This window comes from Xenopus tropicalis, chromosome 1 (genome assembly GCF_000004195.4).
Source record: "Xenopus tropicalis strain Nigerian chromosome 1, UCB_Xtro_10.0, whole genome shotgun sequence".
In the NCBI taxonomy this organism is placed as follows: Eukaryota; Metazoa; Chordata; class Amphibia; order Anura; family Pipidae; genus Xenopus; species Xenopus tropicalis.
In genome coordinates, this window is record NC_030677.2 from 79093097 (window position 1) to 79103971 (window position 10875).

General features: G+C 39.8%; 1 protein-coding gene across 2 annotated transcripts in view; it reads right to left on the reverse strand.

Annotated features, from left to right (window-relative positions):
- The window catches only part of herc6 (HECT and RLD domain containing E3 ubiquitin protein ligase family member 6), a 33913-nt gene extending 31595 nt beyond the window's left edge, over positions 1-2318 (reverse strand). Inside the window, exon 1 of one of the 2 annotated variants that reach the window (XM_031903231.1) lies at positions 2007-2318. In XM_031903231.1, coding sequence (XP_031759091.1) covers positions 2007-2232 — 226 coding nt within the window. In that variant the 5' untranslated portion in view covers positions 2233-2318. The remainder of the gene's footprint in view (positions 1-2006) is intronic. The other variant, XM_031903229.1, reaches the window with a different exon arrangement.
- Between the last annotated feature and the right edge of the window lie 8557 nt (positions 2319-10875).

The window sequence follows — 10875 nt, forward strand, 5'->3', positions numbered from 1 at the left end:
TATCCTTTTAAGATTTTAAATATAGCACAAATCATAGAGTTGGCTGTTCTATTGTTATTAGGGTGTCCCACTTTGCTACCCTTTTCTGTAAGCATACCAGACATACCCTTTTAAATGTAATGCATTATGCATTTTGAAAAGATTAAAAATGTAAAAATAAACACAGTATGTATAAATGCAATGTTCATTGCAGATGAACTCAAGCAATGATGAATATAAAACCAATACAGCAAAAAGGAATTACTGACTGGGATTGTTAGCATCATTTACCTTGCTAAAACAATAGTCAAATGTATTGGTGTGTAGAGTAAAAGGACCTAAAACACCAAAAAAATAGTATGCATTTAAATATAATGAACTATTACCACACACTGGTACAAACTGCATGTTTGCTTCTCAGGCTTGTGTATAGTTTTTATAAATAAGATAACTGTGTAGTAATTCCCAGGTGGTCACAATGTAGAATTCTTTATTGCTGGTAATTTAGATGCTTGCTGGTAATTTTGAGGGGATGTTATGTTAGTGATAGGGGAAGCCATTCAAATATAAATTTGAAAATATAGCACAGATATGGCATAGAGATAAACAAGGGTCAAATGTCATTCACGGCTCTCTCCAGAGATATAGAAGCAGAGATATAGAATGAAAATAGGGTTGCCACTTGTCCGGTCTTGACCTGGACAGCCCTGTTTTCAGAAGGACTGTCCGGGTCAAAACTCCCTGCCCGGTTTACCAAATTAGGAAGACTGGGCAGGACTCACTGAGATTGCGGCATAACTCCGCCCTGTGACATCACTGCCCTACCTCTTCGCCGCCCCTGTTAGTTCACCGCCTGTTGTCGCTGTTGTCTGCAGTAGCGCAGATATACTGTAACTGCGAGGAAAAACTTCCCTTATACCATTGTCCTTACTGGTTGCTCACCTTCAAAATCCAAATCTTATTATACCACCAACAATGCTGTCAGTGTGTCAGAAAATCCATTTTCCATAAAAAATGTAAAAAGGCCACTTTTAAAATCTACTTTTTATAGGATAGCCAATAGGGGCAGTTGAGAAACTCTTCTCAAACAGCATCACCCCCGCGGGTGCCAGGGGCACCTAAAAGCCACTGCTGGAAACTTGAACAGCTGAATTTACGTTTTTTTAGTACTGTATTTGTAAAAATGTTTTCTTTGAAATTATCTGGGTATACAGCATTGTTTTTGCTATGTATTCTGGGGCCTGATTTATAAACATCAAACACTAAATTGCACCAGAACAGTTGCTATTAGCAACAACATCAGCAAACAGTTTGCTAAAAAATTAGGGGACTGAAAAACCTAAAATCTTGCTAGTGGCTATTGCTATTAACTGCACTTTAGCACCAATGTTAGTAAATATGATAGTAAATATTGTGTTTGCAGTCAGCTTTTATTATTGCCTAAACAAAGCCCCTCTGTTGTGTTGCTGTGTTAATTTATACACAATACATATTAATGGTATGGGATAGAACATCCTATAAGAATATATTTAAATAAAAATATTGTAGTCTATGAAATTATTGGAGAGTTATTACTATAATATGCATGCAAATTTATATAGGACAATTTCCTTTTCTGATTTTACTGGCCCTTCAGTACCTATAGACTACAGTAAAGCCTGTATGGTAAATCAGCACTTGCAGTATGTACAGTACTTCACCACCAGGGGCTCTTTATTAAGTATGATTCACAGTCAACATGAAGAAGTCAGGAATATGAAACTGAAAGCTGCAATTGTAAACAAAGCTGAGAAAACGAAACTCCTACCTAGTATAATAAAGCAGAATATTATAGGTTAGAGAATTAGGCAATCAATCACAGTAACAGTTATTTAGCAGTGACCCTCTTAACAATTAAAACAGTTTTAACATCAGGAAAAGAAAACTTTTTAAGACAATGATATATATACATATATATATATAATTTTTTTTTCTGTTTGTTCCAGAACTACAGGCAACATTCTGAAATGCAAAATTATATTTCTTACCAATGCTACTGTTGTTGCTTTTTCTGCCCAATTGCCCATAGGGATTTTGGCCACAGGAAAGCAGAGTACCATCTTCCAGCAGGTAAAGGGTATGCTTTTCACCGCAGGACACTTTCTGAACACATTCCTGGCTTTGAAAATAATCATTTTCTTTAAAATGCACCACTTCTTTTTCCCCTTGCAATAAAGCTAGCTGCCCAAAGCAGTTGTCACCCCAGCAGTACATGATCTCAGAGCAGACTGGAGCAGAGCACTCAGAGAGAAATGCACCCAGATCAGCAGGTACACAGTGTGTGAATAACAGTCTGACTCACTGTATCCTCTGGGTTATCAGTCTCCTCCTAATAAAAACATTGCCCAGCCCTTACTAAAGACTGCTAAACTCTTCTATGAAATTAAATTTTTGTTTAATGGGGATGAAAATCATCTCACTAAGTGGGATACGAGCATTCTTCAAAATAAACAGTGTAAATAAATATGTGTATGGCACACATAAAATCAGTACACAGTCCTAATACAACAGCTAGTTCCAGGTATAGAAAACCGTTATCTACAAAGATCCAAATTATAATAATACCAACTAATAACTAAGCTGCATAAATACATATTGGTGGCAAAACGATCCTGTTGGGTTTATTAATGTTTAAATGTTTTTAATGGATTTAAGCTATTGTGATCCAAATTAAGGAAAAAGCAGACCCCGCAAGTTGCAGTGGGGTGGGCAGTGCAGAATTGTAGAGGGCACAGTAAGGCCCTAACTAATTAGTTAGCAATTTCAATATATCTTAGTAGAAGATATATTGACCCTTTGGGGCCCAATAGTATCTAGTTATATCACTGGTCCAAAGCATTCCAGATAATAGATCCAGGTATAGGATCTATTATCTGGAATGCTTTGGACCAGTGATATAACTAGATACTATTGGGCCCCATATATGATAATATGCTGAGGTATCGCTTTCTTATGCTTGCAGTTAATTTTTGTAATTGTGGTTATCGCTATTTTTAGATGTCTAAAAACATTGTTTTTACTGTTTTCAAAAATGTACGCCAGGACATGCTGGATCCTGTAGGGGCAGTATCCAAGGGTGATTTTTGTGTTTGGGGAGGCTATTCCCGTCTTTCTTGCCAGTGCATTTTAGTCATGCCCATCTTCATATGTTCCATTAACACTGGGCATGTCATAGATCAGAAAAATGTAAATCCCCCCTGCACAGTGTTGGACAGGCCCACCAGGATATCAGGAAAACTCTCAGCGGGCCCTCTTGCTTCTAACTATTTAGTCTATTTCATAGTCATCCCCTATTTCTGTATGGGAACAATGAAGCTTGATATATGGAAGAATAGAGTATAGTATGGAGATAAAAGAGACTAGGACAATAAAGAGATTGAGGGAGGAGAGGAGGAATTAAAGTTCTGAGCGGGCATATGGTCCAGGGTTTTCTGGTGGGCCCCTGCCGTCTCAGTCCGACACTGCCTCTGCATAATAGACTGCTGCACTGACACTGACAAAATGTGAAAGAAGGAACGTTGTACACTGGGAACAAACATGGAGCATCTTCAGTTTCACTGTTTAAAGGAAAAGGAAAGGTAAAAACTAAGTAAGCTTTATCAGAAAGGTCTATGTAAATACAGCCATAAGCACACAGAAACGCTGCACTGAGTTCTCTGTCAAAAGATTTGTTGTGTCCGTTTTCCTGTGCCAGAGACATGCAGCTCTCTCCTCTCCTGCTCCCCCCTCCCTCAAGAATGCTAAGAACTCACTCCCCCCCCCTTAGCAATGTGGATCTTAGCCAACCAATCAGGAAGCTTTCTCATAGCCTTACAAACTGAGCATGTACACTGGTCTGGGTCTCAGTGCAGGAGCAAGGCATTATGGGTACTTCTTTACACAGCTCAACTTTTTTTCTTCCTGTTTGGCTTATGATAATCTGAATAGGAGAAATATGGGGAGACTTAAGGGCACTATTGAGACAACTGAAGGTATGCCTGCAGCTTGAGATTAACTCTTTATTAGCTTTCCTTCTCCTTTAAGTTTATCTTCCACTGAAAGCAGATGAAGCGGAGGATGTTAATAGGACCCAGAACAGTTACTATTAGCAACAGCATCAGCAAACAGTTTGTTACAAGTTAGGGGAATGAAAGACCTAATATCTTGCTCTTGGCAACTGCACTTGGGCATTTTAGCATCAATCTTAGTAAATTATAGTAAATATTTCTTTCACAGCCAGCTTTTATTATTGCCTAAACAAAACCCCATTGTTGTGTTGTGTTAATTTATACACAATGCATATTAATGGTATGGGATAGAACATCCTATAAGAATATTTTTAAATAAAAATATTTTGGTCTATGAAATTATTGGAGAGTTATTACTATAATATGCATTCAAATTTATATAGGACAATTTCCTTTTCTGATTTTACTGGCCCTTTAGTACCTATAGACTACAGTAAAGCCTGTATGGTACTTCACTACCAGGGGCCCTTTAAGTATTATTCACAGTCAATATGAAGAAGTCAGGAATATGAAACTGAAAGCTACAACTGTAAATAAAGCTGAGAAAATGAAACTCCTACCTAGTACGATAGAGCAGAATATTTATAGGTTTTATAGCAAGGAATTAGGCAATTAATCACAGTAACAGTTATTTAGCAGTGTCCCTCTTAACAATTAAAACAGTTTAAACATCAGAAAAGGAAAACATTTTAAGACAATAAAAAATATACATCTTTTTCTCTCTGTTCCAGAACCTCAGGCAACATTCTAAAATGCAAGGTCCTCTCCCAATCAGCACTTTCTGGGTTTAGCTCCTTCCACTCTCAATTAAGAAGAACCCTCCCAAACCAATAAATATTCCACCTGCCCCCATACCTGTGTCTTTTTAGTTCTTTTCGCTTTTGACTCCTTTGGGAAGAAGTACATTTCTTTTAGCAGGATCTGTTGGCAAGATGGTCCAGGGCATGGGTTTTTGTTACGCAGGATCTTTTCCCATATATGTCAGATGCCAGTCTCGGTAATGAGTTGCCTGGCAACAGGCATGAGATGCGGATTTGTTTGTGACACAAGGAAGACGGCGAGATGCAAGTGCTCCGTTATTGTCAGGCAAAAGGAAAGGGTGGTAACTATGGAAGACAAGGTGGTGGAACGCATGACACTATAGGTTCTGGGGTAGGTGCTTTGGCATGAAAGATGCGAGTGGCAGGCAAACCTGGATTGGTCAGGGGCAGGTTAAAGGAAGCTTGCAACAGATGCATGGTTGCTGCCAGTGGTCCCTGGTGTCCCACGCTAGCCTCCTGATCAGCCTCCTGGGTCTGCCCTGTCTGTAAGTTTTGGCTCTTGGGGGTGATGTTAGTATGCAAGTGACCATACTTGCACATGCTTTTTAATTTGTTTTATTTTTAGACATCATCCCTGAGATCGCTGGCTGCCATCCTTAATAAAGCCTATCAGGTTGAGGTATGGGGTGGTGAGCATGTTTGTACAACTGCATAGAGCTTCTGGCTTATGTGTGTCCTCTCTCTTTTTTGGTAATGAAGCCCACCAAAGCCAAACACAAGGAGAAGGATCTGTTGGGTGCTGGGCCCAGTGTGTCAAAAGAGGATACAGAATCCTGTGCGGCATGTTCAGATATTCCTCTTCCAAACAAGAGAGTGTGCCAATCCTGCTTGGTGTCCGCCGCAGGGGGGCAACCCTTGACTTCTACAGAAATCATATCTCTGATTAAGCAGACAGTGTCTCAGGAGGTCCAGGCCAAAAGAATTGTAGACTGTACTGTAGAGTGGAGTCCTTGGAAAATGAGAGAAGTAAGCTGGCACAGGAATCAGGTTCCTCATCAGGGGAAGAATTGGAGAAGGAATATAAGTCACTGTTATATATATATACTGTATAAGTCTCCTCCTAACAATAAAGCAACATTGCCCAGCTCTTGTTAAAGACTGCTAAACTCTTCTACGAAATTAAATATTTGTTTAATGGGGATGAAAAGTCAACTGCAATTATTTTTTATCTGTTCAAAAGTTATAGCCCCAGCCACCTCAGAAGCTGCAAAATTCATAATAGTGCTGCCTACACTGTCTTTTTAGGGAACCAATCAGAATTCATTATATGTCAGGTGAATGCAGCCACTGCATTGCCAGCACATACAAAAAAAAAGTTCTTCTTTACTTTTCTTTTACTTCTTTCTCTCCACACACTGAATGACCATTTTTTCCATAATGTTTTTAAAAGTGCACATGGAAAAAAAAAACATTTTGCGAGCACATAACCAGGGCCATATTTATTATATAGGCACCTAAAGGCCAAAAATGCAAAAGCAGGCATTTTTGGCCCAATCCCCGCACTGCTCTGCTCTGCTTTGCGTAGCCGAGCAGAGGCAGAAACTGTACTTGTCAGTACAAGTACAGTACAAGGGAGAGGATCTGCTTCTCTCAGCCTGCCAAGAGAAAAACCACAGGCTGAGAGCAGCTGAGCCAAAGCCCAGTGTGCCCTCAGTCTAAGGCTAATGCCACACGAGGCGTATGAGTGTATTCCATTCATTCGGCTGCAGGCACATGTAGGAGGTGTAGGGCGGAATTTTCAGCAAGCGTTTTTACCCTTCCGCCCTACGCCTCGTGTAGAACTAGCCTTACACACCAATTCTGTACCTTGAAGAGAAACCCATCTTTCTGCATCAACATACCCACTTTCTTGTGACAGTATGACCATAATCAATTTTTTATCTGTTTTTATCCAAATCTGCTTCTGTCCTGGAAGAAAGCCTACAAACACTTTACATGCTCCATACTTTAACTGATGGAGAATAAAATGGTATTGCTGTACATTTGGAGGTTCCGAGCTGTCTCAGATACAGGTTCAGGTTTTAAAAAGTCCAAAAAATAAAAGAGGATGGTTAAATGTTATGGTCTTATTCCATCTACAGTAAGCCAGGGAGGAGGGGAGTAAAGGTTCCTGTTGGAAAGGTGGTAACCAGCATGTTCTATAAAATATATGCATCTATTCATAATGTGCAATGGTTTCATTCTTATACTTGAAAGAAAGGCTTAAAAAAATAGTATCCTCCCCCTAATATAATATATCACAATCATTTTGCTTATAGGTTTCCTATTATGTACAGCAGTTGAGCGTTGCACCTAGTTTTCCTATTCGGGCTATCTATGACTGCTTAACCAAGCAAAATTATTCTTAGATGTAGTAATCTCATAAATCAGCATAACAGGGTAACTTGTAATTGCTTCAGGGAAAGGCTAGTGTTTGTTAACATGAGTGTCCAATAATTATAATAATGTCAGGCATATCAGGCTGATCTCTTTTGTATGGAGAAGGAAGTGACAAAGGGGAAAGCAAGAAATTTGGAAGCCTTCCACTAATAACAGCTGGTATAAATTTCCCCACAGGGAAGTAGAAGCTCTAAATATGCAAAGTGTGAGAGAAATATATTTATTTATACATTTATTTAAACAGGTTGCTGGTCTAGTTTTTGTTTTAATAAAGCGGGATGTGCCAAGGTGGCTTACAATATGTCTTCTTGTAATAAACATATTGCAATGCAATGTTTTGTAGTTTTTTTGCAGCAATTCTTAATTTTCATAGAATATAAAGGGTTATAATAAAACAAGGGTTGTAATAAAAGCTGTTTGCTAATCATATCCTAGTTGTATCAAGTACAAGGTAGTGTCTTATTATGACAGAGAAAAAGGAAATCTGTTTCTAAACGTGAATTGAGTGTATGGGGGATGACATTTTTGTAATTCAGAACTTTTGGATAAAGGGCTTCCGGATATAAGGTCCCCACACCTGCAGGGATGTTTCAGTCCCTAGTGTAACCTTGACATGGCCTAGGGAATGCCGCCTCTGTGCTTAGGTCTTTTTGCGCTGGCACAAGCCAAGGTGGGGGCTATTGCAGAGAGCACAAGAGCGCAAATGCACAAATATCAGAGATCTGAGGGTAAGTATTAGGTTAAAATGTAATACTTTTTTTTTTTAAAAAAGGGTAGTGTGGCCTTTGTCATATTGATAAGGAGAACCACCACATATCTAGTCCAGCAAGTTGCCATTATGCACCTATGATGTACCTCCAAGAAGTACAAAGAGTGGGTAGAATAAAATAAATGTGATAGTGGGATTGTTAAGCAAAAGGGAAAGAAACTACCACCGTGATATATTCATCCCTAAAAATGTATGCACAATTACATGTCAAAGCATTCAGGTCAATCTCATGTATTCAGTGTAATAATATATCTCAGTTTAGATTCCCTCCTTCCCAATACTGTGACCCCTTTTGTGCCTTGTATGATAAGCCTTATCAGACGTGTTATCAGTACAATAAGTTGCCATTGGATTAAGATATATGGCGGGTCTGGTTACATTTATTATAGGTGATTAGCACATGCAAATGTGTCTGTCATAAAAGTGCCCCTAGATCATTCAGTTGGAGGGGGTCATTTTGACATTTTTGGCATGACATAATTCTAAAGAATGGTTTGTACATAAATTACTGACATAAAAACTTTTTTAAACATTTCTTTTCCAATTTTTCTATAAAAATGTCTATAATTTCACTTTTCATACTTTTCTTCTGTGTATGCCCCTTCAACTATTTTGTGTGTAGTTCTAACTTTATTCACATGATGGCAACAGCATTGCCTTTTCTACTTTGTATTATGCAACATATAGCAAGCATTGCATGTGCTTCTTTTTTGTGCAGCTGTTTAAACGTAGGTTTCTTTTGGGTTTCCTCCCACAATCCTAAAACAGGCAAGTTCATTGGTTCCAGATAAAGTTTACCTGGTTAATTGTGTACTCGTAATATGGACACATTTTTACCTTCTTTTTATCTTATTTTACCTGTCCAGGGAACAGTCCCCCTGCCCCATTACCAACCATTACCAATCACCCTCCAGTGCCATTTATTTGTTCATTTGCCACAGCTCCCCAAGTGCAGAGCTATGCAATGGTGTTGGTTACAGCCATTTTCATAAACCTCACTTCTGGTTCCATCAACCTTGGTGCACACTGAAATAGCCAGTGTGGTGGGACAGATAGGCACTGTGGAGATGATGCGAGGTAGACTGTTTGTGGGACTATATGGTTAAAAATTCCAGGGGTGGTTTGTCTCCCTTTAGAATAGAAGCTCCAAACAAAAGCTAAACTTGATAATTTTGTGACCACAGTAATATCAGGGCTAGATAATATGCAATAGATTTGCAGGAGCAGAAGAGGCCAAATATATTTCTTTACATTTATTGTATATCTACAATTTACACAGTACCAGTCAGGGCCACTCGTGCCATGAGACAAGCCTTCCTTTATAATAGCCAGCTGCTTGTAAATGAATAGACAAGCCTTCTAGTTGGGTTACCCAGGGATGATCTTAGGCTAATTGAACCTATTGGGCCCAATAGGGCCTAGCACCTTTGGGGGCCCCATACCAGGGGGAATAAGCGCATAAAGCTGGCCAGACCAACAATTGCCTGATAATGCGGCTATGCGTTCTGGGACATTATACACAAAGTAGGTACTGCATTCATACTGCTTTTCACTGTGTAGAGTGTTTTTGAGGGGCCAATAATCACTGTGTATAGTATGCTTGGTGTGTTAGTGCTCAGTGCTTGGGGGCCACATTGTTCCATGAAATGTTGGGGGAAAATGGAACAAGACAAAGAGAGGTGAAAAAGCAGGGTTACATCATCAGTCACATGGAGATAGTGAGAGGTAGGGACTATTTGCCCACCCAGCCTGCAATCCTGTGCCAGTTGGCAACATCACAGGAACCACTTGTTTATGCCCCTGATCCACCCAATCTCTGACCCTTGAGTTGTCAATTCCCCACCAATGTGATGTCATCACCCTGCCCCCAAGTACTGGTCGGTATTATATGCTTGCAAAGGTGCAGAGTCACCCTGATTTAAGCCACCCCCTCACCTGCTCACCTGCAGTAATAAGGTTGCCACACAATTGGTATGTGATCAGCCTTGCTGGCAAAGCACCAGCTGGGGCCGGTTCCAGTATGATAAATGTTGCCATAATATATTTGTTGGTAAAATAGTAAGGGTGGCAAGGCTGATCACATACCAATTGTGTGGCAACCCTAGTTATTACTGCAGGTGAGCAAATGAGGGGGCTTAAATCAGGGTGACTCTGCACTTTTGTATGCATTGAAAATGCAATAACTGTAAAATTTAAATAAATAATAAATCCTGCTTTGGGAAACCCCTGTGGTTTTAGCCAACTGCTGGCTTAGTCTCTCCCAGGACACAGTCCCACACTCCACTACCTGCCCCATAGTACCTCTCCCTTGGTATATGCATTTATTCCCATGTAGCAGGCACTCAAGAAACACCTTGAGGTCCCGATTGCTCCGTATGGGAGCAAAATTTCCAAAATTTAGTTGCAGCATGGCCCCTATATTTGTGCCGTTCTAGGCCCGGGCCTTTGGGCCTCGCCACAAATCCGGGCCTGATTGGCTACATTCAGTGACAGGAGGCTAGGACAAATTCCAGCAAAATCCTAGCAGGGTCCAACGTGCTGAGGATCACCACTGAAAACCCACACCTGTGCCAAGGTTATGCGGCATTTCAAAAGTTGGAGGTCTGAGTCAATATTGATGTGAATTTCAGCTCTTGCTCTTATGTGAGACACCTCCACAAGATATATATTGTTCTATGTAAATAATAGGCACCTAATTTGTGTATCCCCTCAACATTCCAAAACTTCTAACCCTTATACTCTAGGATACCGTCAGTTGTTAGCTAAAACAAATAAAAGGGGTCAGTTACCTAATGAAAAGCAATGTGCACTCTGCACCTTTTTCATTCCCTGAACTTCCTCATGTCTCTACATTATATTTTAGAGCAGATACTTATCCTAA